Consider the following 22,795-nt stretch of genomic DNA (forward strand, 5'->3'; position numbering starts at 1 on the left):
TTTCTTATTGTTGGTTGTGCTGCTCTCTTTCAGATCGCTTGTTGGACCCTATATTGCTCGTCGAGTGTGACCGTCACTGCGACTGCCCCACGGCATAAGAGCACGCACCTGCGACGTCTCATCGCCGCACACGTGACACACATTGCAAAGAAATCGAAAAAAAAAAATGAAGCAGTATGCAAAGATTTTGGAGCCGCTTGATCTCGGTTTTGCGAAGCTGCGCAATCGCGTCGTGATGGCCAGCATGCACACGGGATTGGAGTCACCGATACACGCGACTCGCTCCGCCGCAGCCGCTGAAGGCAACCCGTACGCGCGTCTCGCACGCTTCTATAGGGAGAGGGCGAAAGGCCAGGCTGGGCTCATCGTCACAGGCGGCTTCTCGCCCAGCGCTGAGGGCGTTTTGTATCCTGGTGAGAGCGTGCTAGGCCCGAAGGATGCCGACCAGCTGCGGTGTGTCACCGACGCGGTGCACGTCGAGGGCGGGCACATTTTGCTGCAAATGCTGCACTCCGGCCGCTACTCCACCGGCGATCAGTGCGTGGCACCGTCGCCGATTCCGAGCCAGATCTCTCACACGCAGAAGGTGCCGATGGAGATGAGTGTCCCACTCATCCAACGGACGGTCGAGGACTTTGCTCGCCTTGCGATCTGCGCTCAGAAGGCGGGCTTCGATGGGGTGGAGATTATGGGTTCCGAAGGCTACCTGCTGAATCAGTTTATTGCCCGGCACACAAATCACCGCACCGACGACTACGGCGGTAGCTTCGAGAACCGCATCCGCTTTCCACTGGAGGTGCTCCGCGCAGTGCGGGATGCCACGGGGCCGAACTTCATCATCGCGTTCCGCGTGTCACTTCTGGATCTCGTCCCCAACGGCTCGACGCAGGCGGAGGTTTTTGAGCTGGCGGAGAAGGTATCCAAATCTGGGGCGAACATCATCGACAGCGGCATTGGCTGGCACGAGTCCCGCGTGCCGACCATCGCTACTTCCGTGCCGCGTGCGGGGTACACCTGGGCCACAGCGGCGGTCCGGTCGCATCTTCGCCGTCAAGGCATCCACATCCCTCTTATTGCGGTAAATCGAATGAACCACCCTGACATTCTGGAGCAAGTGCTGGAGAACGGCGATGCGGACCTCGTCGCTATGGCGCGCCCCTTCCTCAGTGATCCATACTTTGTGAAGAAGACAATGTCAGGCGCGGCCGATTGCATCAACATCTGCATCGCCTGCAACCAGGCCTGCCTGGACAACATCTTCACTGGAAAGACGGCCTGCTGCATGCTCAACCCACTGGCCGCGCATGAGGCGGAACGCGCAGCGTTACCCGCGCCCGCCGCGAAGAAGGTAGCCGTAATCGGCGGCGGCCCCGCTGGCGCGTCCGCCGCGATCACGCTAGCCGATCGCGGCCACCACGTCACGCTGTACGAGGCAAACTCGGTGCTGGGCGGCCAGTTCAACCTGGCCAAGCGCATCCCCGGCAAGGAGGAGTTCCAGAGCAGCATCGACTACTGGACAAATACGCTGAAGAAGCACGCGAATGTGACGCTGAAGTTGAGCAAGCGCGCTACCGTGGAGGAGGTTGCAACCGGCGGCTACGACGAGGTGGTGGTGGCAACCGGGTGTGAGCCGCACGCCAAATCAGGTGCGCTCATTGCCGGCATGGAGAAGTATCCCAACGTCTTCTCGTACACCGAGGCACTCCTGCATCCGGAGAAGGTGGGCCGTCGGGTGGCCGTCATCGGTGCTGGTGGCATTGGCTTCGACATGGCAGAGTTCCTCACTTCCCCGCACAGCACCTCGGCGAAGACGGTCGCCGCGGCGCAGTACACCAAGTTTGAAAAGCAGGATAACGCCGAGTTCCGAAAGAAGTGGGGCATCAAGTCTGCTGCCATTGCGCAGGAAGAAGAGAAGGCTGGCACATCCACCGGCGCAAGCGGCAGCAACAGCTGCTCACCCCTTCCAGGCGGTCTCGTGAAGCCTGTGACTCCTCGTCCTTACCGCGAGGTGACCATGTTCCAGCGCACCCGTGGGAAACTCGGCGCACATCTTGGTGCGACGACCGGGTGGATCCATCGTCTCGAGATTCGCATGAACCGCGTCAAGGCAGTGGATGGGGTTACTTACAAGAGCTTCGACGGCACAAACCTCGTTTACGTTGATAAGGAGGGCAAGGAGCAGACACTGGCAGTGGACTCCGTCGTGCTATGCACTGGGCAAGTCTCAAACAAGGAGTTTGAGAAGGCCGCAACGCCGGTTCTGTCGAATCTGCATACGATAGGGGGCTGCAACTTCACCAAGAAGCTGGATGCGAAACTGGCCATTCTGCAAGCTCACAGCGTGGCGATACGTCTGTGAGGGTCGGCTTGTTTGCCGTTACAGTACGGCACAGTGCTAGCGGGTCAAGTGCGATGTCTCTTCCTCTTCTTGGGCGTTCGCTTTCTTTGCTCTTGTACGTGGCGGAAGCCTCCCTTGCCCAGCGCTATGAGCAACGACACCCGCCTGCCTCACCCATATGCATACACACGCGATGACTTCATAACGTAGGCGTTGCCCTCTCCTTTTACTTTCTTGCAACATATATATATATATATACTATATTTTCATATGCTTCTCTTCCTCGTGTGGGTTGCTCATTCGGCCCCTCTCTCCGCCCGCCCGCCACACACTGCACACACAGGTTCACATGCTTTCCTGTTTCTCGATGTTTCTTTCGTCTCTTCGCTTCGCACGTACGCCCTGTTCTTCCTCGTTGTTGTCGTTCGTGTTTGTATCTCGCTCTCTTCGCTTCCCTTTGTGCCTGTCGGTGTGTGGCGCCCTTTCTGCATCTCTTCTCTTCGATCTCTCCCCTCTTATTTTGCGGTGCACCGTCGCACCGCGTAGCCGCTTATCGATTCTGATGAATCTTCCGTTGTGGTGTGCTCGTGTCGTTGTTCCCTCTCTTCTCTCTTGTCTTTGGCTTGGCTCCTCTACTCAAGTCACTGCTGCTCTGCCATCTCTCTCTCTCTCTGTGCGTGTGTGTCCGTGTGTGAACGTTGTCCTGCTTCTATGATGAAGAAGGGGGACGGAACTTCTCTTGGCTCTTGGCCCCTTCCGCTGCACTGTTCTCTGATTCTTTTCCGTAGTTTTCATGTGTCTCTTTCCCACCCCTCCTCTCAAGCACACCCTTCACAACGGGGTGTGGACGCACCTCAGTGCGTGGCATCTCCGGGCCCAGCGCACCTTCCCCCCCCCCCGACTCTCTCGGTCGGAGGAAGCCATGCACTATCCCCTCCCCTATCCCCTGCCAAATGCCGAGCCACCTCTGGCGCTGGCAGGGCGGTGCATCGCTGCTGACAGCGGACCGCCAGGCCCTGGGCGGCGTGGCGTCCGGGTGATCTACAGCCGCGAACGCGCGTGTGCACTCTCCACATGATGGGTAGAGTGTCCGCGTGACTCGAACGCATCCCACCCATCCACCCCTCCCCGCCCCCGGCCCTCGCACGGCCCACTGGTGTGGGGAGGCCTGAGCCGCCCCGAGGAGAGGGGGTGGGGGTAGGCTGCACCAGGGGGTGGCAGCCGGCACAGCGGGGGAGCGGCTGTGAGGCGACCTGCGAGGCGGTGGGTGAGCGGGTAGAGCTGGAGGGCGGGGGCCGTGCCCCATATGACAGAGCCGGCGCATCTGGTGCGATGCGTGCGTGTCTGTGGCATGCGCTGCACCACGCTGGGGGGGGGGGCTGTGGCAGAGTAGGGATGGGGCTGGCGTTGAGCTCCTGCTGTGCCGCAGAGCAACGGACACACGCCGAAGGAAACGAAAAAAAAACGAAAACGTCTTTCTCCTCCCCTCTCGGCCCCTCGTACCGCGTCACACACGCACACGCACTCCCTCGGGGGACGCACGGGGCTTATCCTCTCTATGCTTCTGTTTTTGAATGCTCTCCTACACGTGAGACCAAAGACACAGCCCGAGGCGCAGCACCGCACCAAATCCCTGACGAAACAGCAAAGAAAAAGAAACAAAACGCAATCGACGCAACGGCGTCGTTGTCTCTGCGTGCGCGTGCGTGCGGGCTCGTCTGGGCATCCCTCGATGATGAGTGAAGACACGAATTCTAGAATGGTGTGAAGGGCAAGGGCTTGCACCCCCGGGGGGCGAAACCGAAGCGAATACGCAAGATGCCAAGCACGTACCGCTGCATGTGTAGACGTCTGCTCCGCGGCCGTTATCGATCTCATACTTGGGTAGCGGAAGAAGACGTTCGAGACCAAAATACAAGGGCCCACCCTCGGCGTCTTCGTTGCCTCTCTGCTTTTTTATGTTTCTGTGGCGTCCCTCGTACTCCAACATCGAATGTGCAGCGGCTCCCATCAACTCCGCTTTCTTTCTTGCCTGCCGTCTCTCATGCTGTCCGTCATCATGCCGTACGTGTTTGAATGCGTGTTGGCGATTTGGCTTGCGCTCGCACTCAGCCAGTCAGCCACTCAGAAACGACACTTAAGCACAGGTATCTGAAAAAGTAGCTTCACAAGTCTCGCTCGGAGCACTCACTCGTCGACGCCCGCACTGCCCAAAAGACGGTTGTGAGATCGGCAAGCATGTGGCTGCGTTGCTCCTGTCGTCTCTTCTTTCGCATTCCTTCCCCATCGCCGGCAGCTCCAGCGCGGCGTGTCGCTCCCAGGACTCCGCGGATCCATGGCCGTTCACAAGGTGGCGAGCCCGCTAACGCTAATGTTGCTACTTCGAGCCCCCGCACGCCTGACTTGTTTGACAGCAGATGTAAAGATGACGGTGCGCGATGCTACCACCACCATCGCCGCCCACTATGTCGACCCCTCAAGCCGGGCGACCCACTGCCACCGCCCCTAACGAGCGACCGCGAATATGCATCCTCGGATGGCTACACTTCTCAGCGTCAGGAATACCGACAGCGCCGCAACGCCGCCGACAGCCCAGGAGACTCTCCGGTGGGCGAGTCAGTCGCTGGCTCGCTTTTCACACCGCTGCCTCGCTCCTATGGTTTCTATGACGGCATTGACGAGCACGCACGGGAGGCGCCACGCCCGTCGCGCGAGGCCCGACAGCAGCTGCTGCGCGAGTCGCTCGAGGCGCAAGCCGCCTCTGCTGTCGAGTTCACCGACGGCGGCGAGGACGACATCGAGCTAAATGGCTTGCCAGCGGATCAGTACCATGGCCACGAAGGGTGGACAACAATCCCGAAGGACTCGGCGCTCTACAACACCTTGTACGGCGTGGGCGATTTGGAGTCGCGCCAGCGCGCGAACTCGTGGACCGTGGCGATGCGTCACGGCAGGGTGGGTGGCAGCGTCAGTGTGGGCGGTTTGTTGGGCGACTCGGCGGCCGCATCTGCGCAGCGCCCCGGCACGCACCAAGAAGACGACCATACGGATCAAGAGGTGCTCGACGACCGCCGACGCCGCCGGCAGCACGATGACGGGCTCTTGTCGACAGCTTTGGAGGGGGAGCTGCTGGCTCCAATGCAGGAGAGCGTGGGGCAGCCGCGAAGCACATACGCGATGCGGAAGCTGTTCGTGGATGGTCTTGTAGGATATCAAGGCGTGATAACGAGAGCGGAGGAGGCCACGATGAGCGAGGAGCTGTTGCACCTCCTGCAGGATCCTCGGGCCGCTTACGTCGCCGAGGAGGCGCGCTACTGCGTCAACCTCTATGAGACGGAGCTTGGCATTCCTGGGAAGGACACCCTCGCTTTCGCGCTTTCGAGCTGCCAGGCACTGCAGCGGGTGCTTTACCGCTTCTTCTTTCTGGGTCTGATCCCTTCCGTGCCCAACGTGTGCCAGGTTAGTGAAATGGTGGGCACCTTCAGCGGCTACCCTGTGCACCGCCACCCGTCGTCGATCGGTTCCTACGTGGGGATGCTGAACCTGGTCTCCACGAGCGTGCTGCACCTTCAGCACAAGGACGCGCCGTGGTACCCTCGCCTCCATCTCACCCCACGCAGCCTCTTCGTGGTATCTGAGCCGTGCCTGAGCGAGTACGCGATGGGGTACAAGCAAACGCATCAGCCGTTCCACGCTTTCGAGTACGCGACGCGCGTCTCCAAGGACTACCGCATCGAGGTGCTCTTCGCCACGGTCGAGACAGCGCAGACGAGGACCCTATCCGAGGCAGTACAGCTGACCGAGTACGCAGAACGACAGGCGCGAGAAGGAAAAGCAAAGCTGTTGACCGGGACGTCGAAACCTCTCGCAGAGGCGCGCACACACACCACTGTGACACCAACAGAGTCGGTCACCGGCGTTCCTCTTCGCGGGCGTGCAGACGAGTGGCTGCAACGCCTGCGAGACAATATGCACGCGTCCGAGGAAGCGAGGGGCTATGGGCACGCGAAGCCTCTGGATGGGCACGCGCTGCGACGCCAGCTGCTTGCGGAACGTTTGGTTGGTGATCGGCCTCGCTTGGACAGCGAGTGCGGGAGTGTTGGCTGGAGGAGTGGGGCGGGCCTTGACGAGGTCGCTAACGCGAAGGCGGCAGAGGCGCAGGCAGAGACGAGGCATCATGAAAACGATGCATCGCCCTGTGACAAGACGACGGCCTCTGCAGCACACCGGCGACTGGCGGCGCTCAAGGCACGCTACAACTTTGCACAGGAGCTGAAGGCATCACGACAGCGGGTAGAGGTGACCAACGATGGGCCGCGGCTTCTTCGAGGCCACGCACCACGGGACCGGCGACTGGGTATTAGATAAAGGTGACCACACACAAACACACACCGCACACCCCCACCTCCTTTCTCCGTCTGCGTCATCGCTTCGCGCGCCTTAATAACTTTCAACCCTTTCGCAGATGCGGAACTGCTCGAGACACGTGAGCAGAGACTAAAAGCCTCAGCGAAAACAGGAAGGGAAGCGCACGCGTATGCCTGCCTTTTCAGCCGGCGCACACCCCCATCCCGCTACAAATGCACACGCAGACGCAGGGTACAAAAAGGTGCGATTGCGGTGTGCACGCGTACCGCTCTCGGGGCTCGCTTCGTGAAAGGGCCCGATTCTGGGCTGCGGCACATCTGGTGAACGCGACTGCCACACCCTTCTTCCCTCTCGCTCGTCCTTGGGCACATGCCAACACCTTCTCTCACCTGCACTGTCCGCTCACTTCTCCCTGCCTCTTGCGCTCCTTGCGGTCTTGTCTGTCGCCTTCAGAGACTGTGTTCGCTCGACTGCGATACACGTAGGCACGCTGCTACATCGTCGAGGGGAACCATCGACTGCAACCAAAGGGGGAAAAGCAGGCGACCCTTGGAGAACTCAACGTGTCTCTCGCAAAAAACGCGACATGCTTGCGCGGAGGTCAGGGACTGCCTTGCGGCGCCTCCGACACATGCCTGTGGCGGCTGCCGCGCCAACGCAGCTCGAGGCGTACCCCACTTTTGTGAGCTCGCGGCCCGTTTGTGCCAGCGGCGTTGTGCGTCAACGTCGGCACGAGTCGGTGACGCATGCACACCGTTTTCTGTCCGCCTCGCAGCTTGTCCGTGCTCAGGCAACGACGGTGTGGAATTCGGCCGCAGGCCTTAGCGTCACTCTCCCACCGCTTTGCGCGTTGGGTGCCTGCGCAGACGCCGGTAGTGGCAGCTCGAGCCGCTACGAAGATGTATGGGCTCCCATCGAGTCATACCTGGAGCAGCTCAGCGCTGCCACCGCTGGCAACAACGGTGGAGGAAAGTCCGGCGTGACGCCCGCCGAGCCATCTCCACCTCTGTGTCTCGTTCTGCGCCTCTTTCCAGACTTGACCATAGCGCAGCTGCCCTCTTTACGTCGTGGCAGCACGGAGGGTAGCAGCTTGCCTCGCCGTGCGCGCAGCAGCTTCATTGCTCCACATGAATACCCGCTCGACGCCATATTGGGAGCAGAGGAGTTGTGGGGTGGGGGCGCAGACCCTCAGCAGGTGTTTCGCTGCGCTATCGACTGTCTGCACGAGCTGGGCCAACGACTTCTTCCGCAGCTGGCGCTCGTGCTGCAGCTGCCTACGCGGCTGCTTGTCTCGCAGCAGTTCCTTCATGACCTCGCGGCGCTGCTTGTCCACGACAGTTGGCGCAGCATCTCCTTTGAGTTGCCATCGACTCACCAACTGTACTCCTGCAGCGCAGACGGAAGCCGCGCGGGGGTGCGCGCCCCTTCTGCCACCTCCGTGACGGACGTGGGGGCCGTCGACGCCACGTGGTGCCAGCTACCTGTCCTCTGCAGGCCATGGCCGACTCTGTGCCGTCACCCGGCGTTGGGGCGGACGCTGCGTCAGCTGCGCCGCCATGACGTGGTCCCCCTCCACGTGCTCTACTCGTGGGCCGTGGCAGAGATGCAGCTCTTCCACAGCTTCGAGCTGTCCATCGTCGTGGACACGACCGCGCCGATGCCAGGAGAGGAGGCGCTGCACGCGTACCTGCAGGGCCCCAGCAGCGTGGGGCGATCTGCTGAAGAGCTCCACCGCGCGTCGCCGCAGCTCCCACGCCAGCCCCGTGACTCTACAGATGCCCGCCATTCGTTGGGTCAGACTGACGGCGATGCCCACCTCACGCGCAAGCACGTGTACATGAGCGAAAACCCAAGGACGACACGGGGGGCTGCCGTGGGTCTCAGTAACGGTGCGATAAATGCGCTACGGCGGCGAGATCGGAGTGCGACGCCGCTCGAGAGCCACAAGGTGGACCTCGATGGCGTGGAGAAAGAGTGGCGACTACGGAAGCACACCAACGCGACGCCACCGTCTGGGGCGGCGACGGCGGTGGCGCACACCCCACTCGCGTCTTCGGGCAGCCTGGGCGACCTCTCGCTCTCTCTCGACGCCCCGCCAGACCATTTGCGCGCACTCATCGAGAACTCGATCCTTTACTGCGACGCAGCTGCTCGGCCTCGCCTGTCACAGCGACAGCGCACGATGGAGGAGCCCTCTGTCGCTGCGTCCGGCGACACTGAAAGCCCTCCATCCTCCTCAATTAACGAGGATGACCAGAACGCGTCATTGAAGCAGGAGGCCAGGGAGTTGGAGCGGTTGTTGAGGGAAGCTAACGACGCCAGTGGTGTGGATACATCGAGCACCGATGCAGAGATGATGATGGCGGAGGTGCAGCGCTACACACGCGCCCATTCAAAGACGTCGCCGGCTCACCGAGAAATCATGAATCGGATGCACGCCGCGCCCGGCGCCGATTCCGGGGTGACGTTCAACGCTTGGTCTGCGCTTCCAGGGTACTGGTCGTGTATACACGCCCTCGTCGAGGTCACGCATGCAACCTTGTTGTGGACCGCACCAACGTTCAACAAAGGGGCAGTGCAAGCATGGACGGCTGCTTATCACGCATCACAGTGCCCGAGGGTAGGCCATGGTGAGCCGCATATGCCCACAAGAAACACACCGCTGCCACTGGTTGTGCCAATCTACATGCCGGTCCAGTCAGCAATGCATGTGGAGGTGGAGCGACTGTTGCGCGAGGGCCGCTGGTTCGAAGAGCCGCCGCTGCTCCAGAGCAGGGAGGAGGGCACAGCTCTGCACACATGGCTACCTGCGTCACTAAACGTGGCCCTTGCTGACACCTTGTCCAGGCTGCCAGCCGACTATCAAGCGCGCGAGCGAAGCCGGCTGCTGCGCGATCACCAGCGACTTCGAAAGGAGGGGGCGCACGGGGCGCGCCGCGGTGGCAGTGTGAGTGAACTTGCAGCGGCGCCACCGGCATGCTCTGAATTATGCCGAGACGATGAGGAGCTGCGCTCGGCGCTCATCCGCATCTACCAAGAGGCTCGCCCTTTGTTCCTCCTGACGCCGGGGCAGGTGGAGAGATGCGAGTCCAAGGCGTTCAAGGAGGCTGCCGCGGGGTGCGTGACGGCGGAGGAGGAGGCGGCACAGCTCGACAAAACCGTCCGCGGAGCAAACAAAACGTTCGCGCAGGCGGTCGAGGAGAATTATCGCGCCGCTTTCCCGGCGAGCGATGCGGTTGCCGCGCATAAGACAGCGCCCATGCGCCTTCTGCACGTTCCCACGCCGGGGCTGAGCCTAGAGGAGCTCGACCGCTCCTGGCGTTGTCTCTCCTCATGACGAAAAAGGAGCGCGTTTTATCGCGTCTCTTGTGGAGACCGTTGGAAGAGGGAACGAAAAGGAAAACAACAACGAAACGTGCGGCCGTGCTCGCGTGCATGTGTGACGTCAACTCTCTCGCGCCTCCTCACCCGTGTAGCCCTGTGTACGGCCTGGGACGTTGGCCTGCTCTGCGTCTGCTTGTCTGTCTGTGTTGATGTGTGCGGGGGTGCTGTCCGCGTTGTGCACTGTGCCTCTTCACCTGCTCCGCTGGACGCATACTGATCTGATTTCTTCTGTGCAGCCCGCTGATCGTCACATGTTAATCATAGCCAAGATTCAAACCTTTGATCGCCGGCTTTGTGCCAGCGAAACGACCCAGTAGCCGCACGCACATGCATGTGCCCGGCGAGATATACATCACCCTATTTCCGTCTCCTCCCCCTTTTCTGCCTCGACTCGGGAGCAGATGGCCGAGGGCGCGCCGGGTCGGAAGCCGTCGCGTCTCACTCTCTCTTTGATGTATGGATGTGACTATCTCACCGCTCACCCACCCCCTGCGCGTGCGCCTGTTTCCTATCTTCCCCCTCCCCCTCTCGCCAACTTGCGCTCCTGTCTCCTACTCATCATGTTTTCTTTTCAAGCGGTTAACATGGCCGCGCTCGTTGGACGCTGCTGCTAATGGCTTGAGTCGGTCATGGCCGCCGCTGCCGTTGTGGAGCAAAGGTATCACGCTACACACACGTTACGGTGTGCGCACGTGCTCGGATGGTGCGCCGCTTGGCGATACCCCTACCGCCTTTCTTCTTTTTCCCTTTTACAATGCTGCCCTTTGCCAGGGTAATGCGCAAGGCCGCCTCGGCCACGCCGCCGCTGCCCCCTCCACCACCGCGAGTGTTGGTCTTGACAATGATTCCCAACGGCGGCGCGCTTAGCCCCGCTCTCCGCATGCTCGGCTATCACCCCTACACCTTTGAGGACAGCGTACGCAAGGGCCGCCTGCTGACTCATCCGCAGGAGTGGATGGCGGTCATGCGTGGGGAGAAGAAGTTCGACTTTGAGGTGCTCAAAGCTCCTCAGCATACGGCATCCACGGAGGCGGTGCCGTCGTCGTCGGGTGACCCTTGCGCGTCAAGGACGCCAGAGTGTGCGACGGCTAGCACGGCGCCGTCTGCGTCTCCACGGGCTCCGCTCTTCTTTGACTCGTTGGTCGGCCCCCCCGCCACCGTCGCCTTCGAGTCCATCCTCAAGGAGTGCCCACGCAGCACACGCGTCATTCTCGTGGAGGAGCCGGACAAGCTGGCGTGGGAGAAGGACATGGAGCAGTGGCTCCAGCCGTTGGTGCGGGAGTGCAAGAAGAGCGCAATGTGGTGGAACGCGTCGAAGCTGCACATGATGCTGCTTGACATGGTCGACCTGCGCCGTGCCCTCATCAGCCCCAGCAACCAGCGGGGTGGCCGTGCACGCCCGTTGCCGTCCTCGTTCGCTGCCATGACGGCGCAGAACGTGCCCATCTCGAAGCAGCACTCGACACTTCGCCTCTCTGGGGCTCTCGACTTGTTCGAGCAACACGTAAAGGAGGTGGTCCCGCGCGACCGGCTGCTCGTGTACAGGGTGCGCGATGGGTGGCAGCCGCTGTGCGACTTTTTGCAGGTACCAGTGCCAATGGCACCAGCGACGGTAGGCGGTGCTCCACCAGAGCCGGTGGCGTTTCCGGCCAACTCCACTGGTAGTGACATTCTTCTCTTCGTTCACCAGGGCTTTAAGAAGAGCACCGCTGTCGTGTGGCTTCTTTTCCTGGTTGTGGTGGCACTCGCGCTGCTACTGCTCAGCTCCTTTACCGAGGAGTATACGCAGTTTTACCGCGACTACCGCGACTACGTTCACCGCGACTTGGAGCCGTACATGGACGCTGAGAAGGTTCGTGAAGGCGACGAGTCTGCCTTGACGATACGCCAGGCACTGGTCATGGCGAAGAAGTCGTCGAAGCGATTTGGCGAAGAATACGAGAGGGAGGGCGGTGCCATGGGCTCCATGTCCGGCTTGATGGAGCGCATCGTCGGATCGAAGTAAACGGCGCGCGTCTCTCTCTCTGACGGTGAGCGATGTGTGTTTTGAGCCCCTGCGCGTCGCACCCTGGCTCTTTCTGATTCACAGACGTAGCCCCCCTCTCCACTCTCCCTTAGATAATGAGCTGGAGTGCATGCACGCGCTCAGTGCTCCGCTTAGCGTGGTGCGCCAGAGCGGGGAAACAACGTTTGCGGCATTGTGCGCGTGTTGACAGTATTCGCAGCACTCACGCGCACTGGCACTGAAAGCAAAGGAAAAACTCCCCCTCAAACATCTTTTATGGCGGTTGTTGCTGCTGGCGCCCACGCCCTCTGCATTCTGCCCGCGTCCCTTTCCTTTGTCTGCCTCTCGCGGCGTGTATGCCTGCTGCATGCTTCAGGGACTGAGAAGAGCTCCGCGTATCTCGTTGCATTCCCGACTTTCTCGTCCGTTTGTTATCGTCGTTGCCTCTGTCGTTACTTTGGTTCCGATTTCCGCCCTCGTCACTCCAGCCCGCCCCCGCCCCTGGAAAATAGCCGACGCAACGAGAACACCGATCGACAACTCGGATCTCGAAGACTCACCACGGCACTGCACCTACACCCATACATACTCACCTCACCCGCACACAGGCGTGCGTAGGCCCAGGTACACACGCACACAGTACACTACAGCAGCAACAGCGGAGAGGATAGGAACCAAAGCCGCCAGGAGGGAGTCATCGAGTTAACGCGAGCGGTGGCCTAGCTCAATCGCTTGCCTCCGTTTCGGTGAAGCGTGCTCATCATCCCTTTTTCCGTCTCTCCGCCCTCCCTCCCCTCCTCTGCAGACAGAGGCACCAGCAAAGCGATGGAAAACCCATTCGAGGACTTGCGGCCGGCGCTCCGCAGCGAGGAGGATGAGATTCGAAAAGGCGTTTTCAGTCAAGCCCTGCGCAACCTCCAGCAGGCGTCCTTGGAGGAGCGTCGTAGATGGTGCAAGGCGATTCGCGAGGCCACGGCACGCGGCGGCGCAAAGACCAAGAAAAAGGCTACGTCCGCTGCTGCGGTTGCCGAGTTTTCCGACAATATCGGCCCCTCCACGGCCATATCCTCTCCTCCGCAACGCACGGCAAGCAACAGCGCGGCATCAGCCTCGCCTCCGACGCCCTCCGCACTTACGGCAGCGCATTCCACCGAAGAGGCCGATGTTACGGTTGGGCAGAAACGCGCACGCAGTGAGAGCGAGGCCTCTCCAACCGGCGCCCTGGCAACGGCCCTCGGTGGACCGCTAGACGGCGCGCCGCTGCGTTGCGCACCACAGACATCGCAGACGGTGCCCGAGTCAACTACTGTGGGCTCGCAGCCATCTCCTACCGCCGCTCTCGACCCAGCAGATGGGAAGCCGTCATCAACTGCGGCCGCATCCGACCCGGCCGCCGAAGAAACGGAGGAGTCGGTGAAGGAGTGCATTGCGGCGTACATGCGTAGCCTCCTCGACCGGGTCGTTGGTACCGGTATCGACAACCTCGCTGTGCCGGCCCTCAAGGTGCTGTGCATGATGCTGGGCATTCACACCGAGGTGTCTAACAAGTTGGGCTTGTACAGCATTCTTGCTGACTTCTACTTTAGCAAGTGCGTAAAGCTCGGCAAACGGGTGAGCCGCGACACGGTTTTCGAGCGGCATGTAGAACAGGAGGTGAGCATGCTGAGGAGGGTAGCGTCAGCGGCGCCCTCAGCCGGCCGAGCAGAGAAGAAAGTGGCGGCAGCGGCGCCGGAGAAGGCTGCCATGACGGTCGCAAAGTCAGCCGCCATCCTTGCCGACAAGGTCGAAAAGACGGAGGTGAAGAGGGAGCAGGCGGTAGTGCGGAAGAAAATGTTTTCAGCCCCGCTTCCCAATCCCAGCCGTGCAGCGAAGGCGGTGCCGAAAGCCGACCCGGTCACGGAACACTATCTCAAGTACGAAGACTACAACGACAACACCTTCGAGGACGACGCGGCGGTGGCAGCGCCGGCGAGCGATTACGCGTATGGCGGCGACGTCATTTACCAGCAGCCGGTGTTCGCGCGGTCAAGCAACACGACAGCCTCGTCGTCGCACATGGCCAAATATGAGGGGTCTGGCGCAGGCGGCGAAGAGGATGATTCGTGGTCGCTGCCACTGCTAGAGCGCAAAGTCGCCTCTATTGTGCAGCTGTATGATCCTGTGACGGTGGCCATTGTTGTAAAGAAGTTATCGCAAATGGGGTACCGCGACGGCGGTGCCGAGTCGCGCGTCGAGCAGATTTTGCGACGCTTCCATGAGCGTCAGCTAATCTTTTATGACAACGGCATCGCCTACCTTATGTGAGCTGTGACCCCCCGCCACCCGCACCTTTGCCCACCCACACCCCTTTAAGCCGTTGACCAGCCACCGTTTTCTTTTTTTTCTTCCTTTTGGTGCGCACTCTTCGAAAAGCGAAGAGGCGTGGCGTACGCCTCAGTACCTCGATGCGACTCTTGCATCGTTTCTCCTTCTCCGACTGCCAGGTCTTGCCTGGCCCGCTCCCTTGAGCGCTTGCCTGTCTGTCCGTGTGTGTGGAATTCAGGGGGAGGGCTTGTTGGCACTGAGCAAAGAAATGCTGCGAGGCACGAGGAGACATACGGGCACAGGCACCTCTTCTTCTCCCATGTGCCGCATCCTATTCGGTGCATCTTGTGTATCGCTTTGTCTTGCGACACGCGCCTCTCTCGATTTCGTTGTCTTAGACCCATGCAGCCCATCACTTGGCTGCACCCCATAGATAAACGGCGAAAACGTCGTGGCTGTTGTGGCGGCTAACGAACGAGTGTGCCCTCGTTGAAGATGCTTTCACCCCCACTCCTCCGCTCTCTGTCTTTTGGCGGCGGGGGTGCCATCTTCTTCATTCTTTGATTCGGTGATCGTGGCGTCTTGTGCATCTGTGTGCGTGTGTTTGTGCTCTCCCGCCCCCCCCCTCCCGCCCGCCTGCCCTTCTCTCTATCTTCGGACGCCATCCCCGACAGCTGTTGCCGCCTGCATGCGTTTCTTCGATTTTTCTTCGTTCTCCCTCCGCCTTTGATAGTGATGATCTTAAGAAGTTTTGGGTCTTTGCAATGTGCGTGCGCGCGTGTTTGTGCGCATGTGTCTTTTTCTTCATCGACGCTTGCATCACATGTGCAGAGGAAGGAAAGGCTGTGGCTGTGCGTGCACCGACGCGGACAGAGATGTTCGTGCAAGCAAGCGCGCATGGATGACACGACAGCACACACACACACACACACAGCTATGCTCCTACCAGAATCGCAAAAAAAAAAAGAAACTTCAAGCCAAACGCCAGCAAAGCAGAGGGATAACCGAATCCTCTGTGACCCACGCCGGTGGCTGAGTTGATACTTTGCAGCTTGGAAGCCACTAATGTGAGCAGCAGCTCACTTTCTGTGCTATCTGCCAGCTTGGCTGACGAAGCGGTGCAAGTTTAGTCGCGGGACGTCCTCATCGCTGCGTCTCTTGTCTTCCCTCACGACTCAGTCGTCTCCACTTTCAGTGTTCGGACTCGGCCCCTTCTCTCCCTTGGCTGCCGCCATTTTCTTTTTCGTCTCACTACGTGTGCTCATTTCTGGTTTTTCTTGCACTGTTGGGGTGGTGCTGGCGGGCGGGGTAGCGCTTCGCATTGACTTCCACACACACACGCACACACACACACACACACGTCTTGTCGCTGTTAGCCATTCGCCAACGCGCGCATTTTACGTGTGCGTGCGCTTGCTTTGAACCCGCGCAACTTTCCGTTCAGCCTCTTCACATGTCGAGCACCCCCGCCTTGATCCATGGCGAGTATGTGAATCGTATGCTGATACTCGCGGCTGCTGCCACCACCTTCGTCGGGTACGCAAGCAGTGTGTACTGGGAGCGCACCGTAGCACCGTATCTGTTTCGGCGCCGCGAGTTGGCCCTGGAGCAGGAGATTGCCGATCTGGAGAGAGAGGCCAAAGAGATCTGCACAACGTCGAATCTGTACGAGCACAGCCGTCTTATGCGTAGGGTGCTGCGGCTGCGTCAGGAGCTCGAGGCAGAACGCCAACAGCGCCTCACGTACGAGTTCTCGGTGGCTCGAGTCTTTTCGCCGCTTCTCAGTGGTGTCTCCTTCGCTTCATGGTTTGCTCGGCCGACGCGCGACGCAGCCGCGGTGGCAATAGCACCTGGCCGAGTAGGCAAGGCAATAGCCGGCAACAAGCCCGGCGCCTTACCAGATCTTTGCTCCACCACTATCACATCCTCCCCGACGCGGGCCCATGCCGCCGAGTATTCAACCACCGCTCCTCGTCGACTGCAGGTGCTCGTGGAGAGCGCGATGAATGCGCTCCGGTACAACGCTACCACTACTGTCAAGTATCTCCTGCGCTTTGGAGGCGCTTTGGTGCTCCTGTACGTCTTCGGCAACCGGCGTGGGCTCATGGCTGTTCCGCCATCCTTCGAAGAGACACTGCGCTACTGCGCCGTCGAGGTGATGGCGCCGTTACTCCTCAACGTCTTCATGTACGTGCCAGCTCTCCTCTTTGCACCTGCAAGGCGCGCGTCGTTGGTCGAAACCCACGGAAGCAAGGCCGCGGGCGGTGCCGTTGGTGTCATTCACAGCAGCTTCGCGGAAGCGATTCCGCCATCGTCGTCGGCATCCTCATTTTCTACCGTCACGAGCTCCGCGAGTGACGCCGGCACCACAGCACCGTTTCAGCGCGCAGACATTCGCTTCTGTGCGAGGAATGATCTCGCGTCGTGGTTCTTGGCGTGCTACCTTGCCTGGTACTTGATTGTGCGCGTGTTCGGTTGATGGGTGGTGGTGGGGCTCACCGGAGCGCACACGGGATGGGGTGTGAAGGAATGTTTAGCAAGGGCGAAAGTCGGAAAGGAGGGGAGCAACGTCATGGGAAAGCGCGCAAGCAGACACACAGGCGCAGAGGTGTCTGGTCGCGCCCCTTCTGGCATGATCAGGGGTCCTGTATCGTGCTTTGGTGCTCTCACCCCCTCCGACGCTGCCTTTTCGCCCACGTCTTCCGGTGCTCCCGTTGCACCTCACTCTCAGGCACCTTTTTGTGCCCAGGACTGTTGCGGGCGCACGCTCTCCATTTTTTCCGACTCTACTAAAGGACACTCCCGTGCTCTTCGAGGGGGGGGGTGCAGCCTCAGCCCTGTTTCTGTGGGCGGCATACGAGAGGCGCCGCTCACCCATCCACACATTGCCAGTCCTCCTTCCCGTTGTGCATGTGCTTTGCAAGTGTGTCGTTGCCACTGCGGAGCAGCTCTACGGTGTGTTGGACCCGTAAGCGGCGGCGATGGCCACGATGGGGTGGGGCACTCACGATTGTTTTAGGAGCGGCAGTGCGCGGATGCGGGAGTCAGCGTATGTGTGTGGCCGCCTCGGCATCGCTTCATCAAAGGAAGGAAAAGAATATGCAAACCCACGAAGATGCCCGTGCTCTTACCCACACCCACAGGCGTTGCTGGTGGCCGAAGGACCGTAGCGAGGGGGGAGATCGGCTACGAATGCCACCATATACGAGGTGCTATCGGGTGGGCTGGAGAGGGATATGAGAAGGGCACTCGCGCCTCTTCCGGTGCCCTTTGCTCTCTCCACTGAGGCGTTTTACTTGTGTTTTGCACATGAAAGGGCCTGCCATCACCGCATCGCACCCTAACGACGTTCCCTGCATTGGCGCATCTATTTCCCCCACGAACACCCTCGCTCATCCCCGCCTCCTCACGTCTGCGTCTCTCTCGCTCTCTCTTGTCGTACCCGCCACCCCGTACGTGGCAACTCGGGTGCCGATGTATGGGTGTATATATGTGCGCGTGCATACATGTGCTTGTTTGCGTATGGGTGCCTCTGCATGTAGTCAAGCAGGGGTGTCTCGCGACTGTGCTTGCTCTCTGTGTGTGTGCCCCTGTATGTGTGTGTGTGTCTTCTTACACAGAGTGCATTCCCCCCCCCCGCCACCCACACACACACACACACAAAAACACACGCACACGCCCCAGCAATCGCCTTTGGCGCTGTTTTCAAAAGGTTAGCTTCCCTCGCCGCTTGCCGTTGCTTCTTCCTCTTGTTCGCCTGGCCACAGCACAGCCCCAACACGTAGCCATGCAACCGCCACCACCACCGATGACGCCATACGAGGAGAACATCACGCGGTCGTACCAGTACCTTAACGGTGCCCGGATGCAGTCAGCGATTCTCTTTAACAGCACCACGTTCTGCATCGATCGCTGCCTCGATACGCAGGAACTGTACACCTTGATGCGCACGACGAACGCTCCGATTTCGTATCGCCTCCAGAAGGATATGGAGGAGAAGAAGTGCGTGCAAAACTGCAGTGCCAAGTGGGACGAGCTCTTTAACATCACCCTCACGGAAACAAACGAAGGCGCTGTTCGCCAGGTGCAAGCGGACGCTATCGCGAAGATGATGGGGGCAATGCAGCAGTAGCAGTGGGTGCGCTCTGCCCGGAGGGGTAGGGGAGGAAGGAATAGAAAAAAGTGCCGATACGTACCAGGAGTGTGGAAGAGTGCGTGTGTGTGTGTGGGCGGTGCGGACGTGTGAGCAGGGATACTGTCGCTCATTTTGCTTGTAGGTGTCTTGCACAAACCCCTCCGACCGTTGCGTGTCTGTGCCTGTGGCTGATGTTGGTGTTGGTGTTGGTGTTGGTGTCGGTTTACTGGGTTACCCCTTCCCTTTCTTAAAAAAAAAGGATGTGTGATACACATTTGCCGTGTGGCAAGCATAATCACACATGAAAAGTCACGGCCCGCATTGAGAGATGCTCACACACACACACACAGACAAGCGAGTAAGTAACAAGTTGACTCTCATGCTGGCTCAAGCAAGCAATTTCGAGCCGCTACCGCGGCTCCGCCTCGGTGCAGAGGGCAGACGCGTGGTGCTGTGATTACACAGTCGATGCGCAAACACACGCCCGCGCACGCTGTCGGCAATGCGGCGGGTCTTCTCAAGAGAAGAAGGGCGCAACGCTGCCTTAACCCTACGAAAGGCGCGCCCCTGTGAGGCAGCCGTGTGTTGGCGCCACGCAGGCTTGCGTGGATGCCCCTTCCCTTTCGCTTCGATTCCATGCCTCTTTCCCGCGTGCCTGGTTCTCGTGTGTGTGTGTGTGTTTCCTTTTTTCATCTCTTGCTCACTGGCACGGCGTGCCGTTGTGCAATCCCTGCTGCACGGCTGGCGCGCCCGCAACTACCCGCACACATGCACGCAAGCGCACGCCCTACCTCCTCCCCCTCTCCGCGCTTCATCGCTGACTTGCACACGGACCTCGCAAAAGCAAAGCACCACACGAAAGTGCCACAGAGGGAACACAGCTGCCGACGCGTTCTCGCCGTGGTCTCTCTTGCGCATCACACAGGTCGACTCCACTTTCTTCTCGGCACCTCTTGAGCGACGCACTACATCGCTTGCGCTAGCGAACCTCTCTCCCTCAGCAGTTTGACTGACAAGTAAACCACGTAGGAAAGCATCCTATAGCAGTCCAACACCTCTCTCTCTCTACGCACGCGCAGACACGCACACAGACAAACACCTTCACACCCGCGCACGCACGCTCTGCGAGATATTCCGCAGCCTTGCTCCCTTCGCTTCAGTTTTTTAATTCATTTCGACGCTCCTTTATGTGAATTTTGTTCTCTCTCTGTGCCTTGTGCGTATCTCCCTGTCTGTCTGCGTCTCGGACCGCCCCCTCTCGTCTGCCCGCTTTCCTGCGACGGTCGCCTGCCACAGATCAGCCTTTTGGGCCCTCGCTTCGTCAATATTTGGACTTTCATATTACGTCCTCTTTTTCCCTCTGGTTGCTTTCTCGACGACCTTTTATTTGCGTGTGCGTGTTTGTGGTGCGCCTCCGCCTCCGCCCCTGTTCGTCTCTTTGCCCTTACGCGCGCGACTCTTACGACCTCTGTGCTGCTCTGGTGCGGGGCGGTATTACGTGCCTCCGAGCCCCGCACCATTCACGCTGGCTGTACCGTCGCCGTCTCGCTCTCTCAAGCCCTCGTCCTTGCCTGGCACACACACTGCAAGTAACACTCGCAGTGGGTTTTATAACCCATATATATATATATATCTGCACATACTGACAGAAAACGTAGAGGCGCTTGCGTCCTTCGCCGAAACGTGCACAGACGTGCTCCACTTACATACAGCACACGCGTTGTCCACACCTAAAGGATTACGTGAATACGTCGACACAGACACGCACGCAGTGAAGACAATGGTCGACCTCTACGCCGTGCTGGAGGTGGACAAGCGCGCGACGCCGGAGCAGATCAAGCGGAATTACCGCCGCCTTGCCCTGCGCTACCACCCCGACAAGGCGGGTCCAGAAGGCGCTGCCCGCTTCAAGGAGGTGAATACCGCCTATGAGGTTCTCTCCAACCGGCAAAAAAAGGAAATTTACGACCGCTATGGCGAGGCCGGACTGGAGGCGCTGGAAAACCCGGTTGCGGGGGCTGCACTCGCCACCTTCGGCTCCACCGCGCCAGTCATCATCGCAATCGCTATCTCCTTCACCTGCGCTGTCATGCTGTTGCTCTTTCTGGCGTTTTTGGTGTCGTTTGTGGACGGCCAGCTGCGCACGTGGAGCTACGTCAAGGTGTTCTCGCCGCTCTTTGTGTTGGACTTCTTGGTCGGCGTGCCGGCTCTTATCCTCTTAGCGGTGTTCGCCATCATGTCGCCGCTCAGCCTGCACGCACAGTGCACGCTTCTCTCTCTACTGTGTGCCGTCGTGTTGACGATTGTCATCCCGATCGCCAAGGACCGCAACGAGGCAGTCACCAGGGCTAGACGCACCGACTACGTCCAATGGCGGTTGTGGCTTATCCCCGGATACCTATTCTCCGTATTTGCCTTCATCGCTATTGTGATGACGTCACTGCCGACGGAGAGACGTATTCTCGACCTCAAGTCTATAGGATTGGTGCACCTCGCGAATTACACTCGCGTTGGCTTCGTCTTCGCCATCTTGCAGGGGTGCTGCATCGTTGTCTTCTTTGCCCTGGTGGCGTGCCGCGCTGATGAGGTGATCACCATCAACTACTTCGTCGTCATTGGTCTCCCGATATTTCTGCTGCTCACGCTCTTCCTCGTGAACCGCTTCATGCTTACCTTGTTAAGCAGCTACATCAGCGACGTGCCACCCGAGGTGGCGGCGGCGGCGGCAGCGCGTGAGCTGAACGAAAATGGTGGCGAGGCGCCTGCGCCGCACCCCAACGAGGGCTGCGCCGAAGGCCCGCACTCGTCTTGGCGTCGATCACCGAATCCGATGTGCGGTGGTGGCACCGAGGGACGCCGCCGCACCCATCGACAACCGCGCGCCGAGACTGAAGAGCAGCTACACTCCAATGACGCCCAAGCTCACAGCGACCGTGACGGCGAGGGAGGCGAGGATGGAGAGCGGGCGCAGCAGAGTGTGTCACACAGCAAGAACCCGTACGCTGGCCAGCACGCCTCTGTTTGCGGAGTTCTCATCAGCATGATTGTCGCGACTATCCTCGTCGGCCTGCTGATGGCGTCGACCGCCATGATAGCAGTGCGGCTGAACTACTACTCCAACCACGGCACCTATGATGGTGTCCTGTCCCTATCCAAGGCATGCATTCCGCTCTTTATTATTATCGGCAACGGTGTGCTCACGCAGCTCATCGCGTGCCTTACATTCTGCTGTTGCGGTGTCTTCATGGTCGTAGAGGGCGCTGCGCCAGAGCCGGAACACGGCAACCAGCAGGAGGGCAAAGCGGGGAGCGAGGCCGAGCTGCAGAATAACGTCCGCACCGACCCGGCTCGGCCGGCTGACCAGGCGGTAGCTGGTGCGACACACCAAAATGAGGCCCCCAGACGTCGCCCGCCTGGAGCAATTTCTGCCGCGCCTCCTCATTCTGTAGCGGCGTCAGCGGACGAACATCGCAAGACGCCGCGGGAGCGCCAGCCGGACAGCACGCGCCTCTCCGACGTTGATTAGAAGTTGGCGCCCGCACTGCTGTCCCATGAACGCGGCCTGGTGAAGATGAGCGGGTGGGCGATGGGGAGGAGGCACGTGAAGGAAGCCTTTTGCGCAGCGTCACGCCTTCCCACACTACCTCTACACCGCCGCCTCCGTTCCGTCACACTCCTTCCACTGGCCGCGTTTCCTCGATCGCCTCTTTCCGCAGTATATGGACGCAGCAAGCTGTCTTGTGAGCATGCGTGCCGTTTCGTTTTCCCCCTTTAATTTATACTCCCGGGTGTACGTGTACGTAAACGCAACGTGTGTGTGTGTGTGCCTCCCTGTGTTGTCCTCTCTCTTTCGCTTCCCCGCGAGAAGTAGGAGCAGCTCCCAAAGGTCCGCAGGCGTGCGCATGCCGGCTGCATGGGAGTTGTCGTCCCCGAAGGGGGCGTGGGGGAAAGGATTTGGCTACACGCTGCCTGCGAAGTGGTGCACGCCCTCTTGTGGTTCTATCACCCTTGTTATTGCGGACGGAAGTGTGCCCAGAGCAAACTACGCGCCTCTTCACTCACGGAAACGGGAGGACACAAGGACACAAGATTCGAGTAGAGCGACAGCTGCTTCGGGAGCCTGTCGAGGGAACCGCATTGTGCGATCGACCTAACGGAGAAAAGACTCTGTATCCAAGAAGGGAAAGAATAGAAACACACACACACACAAAAGCACACCACCATGAAAAACAAAGACTTTGCGGTGGTGCTGTACCCTCCT

The 22,795-nt window shown here is 59.9% G+C and overlaps 8 protein-coding genes across 8 annotated transcripts; all 8 read left to right on the forward strand.

Annotated features, from left to right (window-relative positions):
* Positions 1-166: 166 nt before the first annotated feature.
* LINJ_33_0870 (putative 2,4-dienoyl-coa reductase fadh1) lies at positions 167-2,359 on the forward strand (the record flags this gene model as incomplete). The annotated part of the gene is made up of 1 exon (XM_001468128.1): positions 167-2,359. One exon carries the CDS (start codon positions 167-169, stop codon positions 2,357-2,359), a length of 2,193 nt encoding a protein of 730 aa, XP_001468165.1.
* Positions 2,360-4,576: 2,217 nt separating this feature from the next.
* On the forward strand, positions 4,577-6,706 carry LINJ_33_0880 (conserved hypothetical protein; the record flags this gene model as incomplete). The annotated part of the gene is made up of 1 exon (XM_001468129.1): positions 4,577-6,706. The coding sequence occupies one exon, from the start codon at positions 4,577-4,579 to the stop codon at positions 6,704-6,706; it is 2,130 nt and encodes a 709-aa protein (XP_001468166.1).
* A 586-nt stretch (positions 6,707-7,292) lies between these two features.
* On the forward strand, positions 7,293-10,043 carry LINJ_33_0890 (hypothetical protein, unknown function; the record flags this gene model as incomplete). Its single annotated transcript, XM_001468130.1, has 1 exon — positions 7,293-10,043. One exon carries the CDS (start codon positions 7,293-7,295, stop codon positions 10,041-10,043), a length of 2,751 nt encoding a protein of 916 aa, XP_001468167.1.
* Positions 10,044-10,790: 747 nt separating this feature from the next.
* LINJ_33_0900 (conserved hypothetical protein) lies at positions 10,791-12,095 on the forward strand (the record flags this gene model as incomplete). Its single annotated transcript, XM_001468131.1, has 1 exon — positions 10,791-12,095. One exon carries the CDS (start codon positions 10,791-10,793, stop codon positions 12,093-12,095), a length of 1,305 nt encoding a protein of 434 aa, XP_001468168.1.
* An 825-nt stretch (positions 12,096-12,920) lies between these two features.
* Positions 12,921-14,399, forward strand: LINJ_33_0910 (conserved hypothetical protein; the record flags this gene model as incomplete). The annotated part of the gene is made up of 1 exon (XM_001468132.1): positions 12,921-14,399. The coding sequence occupies one exon, from the start codon at positions 12,921-12,923 to the stop codon at positions 14,397-14,399; it is 1,479 nt and encodes a 492-aa protein (XP_001468169.1).
* A 1,453-nt stretch (positions 14,400-15,852) lies between these two features.
* LINJ_33_0920 (conserved hypothetical protein) lies at positions 15,853-16,878 on the forward strand (the record flags this gene model as incomplete). The annotated part of the gene is made up of 1 exon (XM_001468133.1): positions 15,853-16,878. The coding sequence occupies one exon, from the start codon at positions 15,853-15,855 to the stop codon at positions 16,876-16,878; it is 1,026 nt and encodes a 341-aa protein (XP_001468170.1).
* A 1,308-nt stretch (positions 16,879-18,186) lies between these two features.
* LINJ_33_0930 (conserved hypothetical protein) lies at positions 18,187-18,531 on the forward strand (the record flags this gene model as incomplete). Its single annotated transcript, XM_001468134.1, has 1 exon — positions 18,187-18,531. The coding sequence occupies one exon, from the start codon at positions 18,187-18,189 to the stop codon at positions 18,529-18,531; it is 345 nt and encodes a 114-aa protein (XP_001468171.1).
* Positions 18,532-20,314: 1,783 nt separating this feature from the next.
* On the forward strand, positions 20,315-22,060 carry LINJ_33_0940 (dnaj chaperone-like protein; the record flags this gene model as incomplete). The annotated part of the gene is made up of 1 exon (XM_001468135.1): positions 20,315-22,060. The coding sequence occupies one exon, from the start codon at positions 20,315-20,317 to the stop codon at positions 22,058-22,060; it is 1,746 nt and encodes a 581-aa protein (XP_001468172.1).
* Between the last annotated feature and the right edge of the window lie 735 nt (positions 22,061-22,795).

This window comes from Leishmania infantum, chromosome 33, assembly GCF_000002875.2.
Source record: "Leishmania infantum JPCM5 genome chromosome 33".
Lineage (NCBI taxonomy): Eukaryota > Euglenozoa > Kinetoplastea > Trypanosomatida > Trypanosomatidae > Leishmania > Leishmania infantum.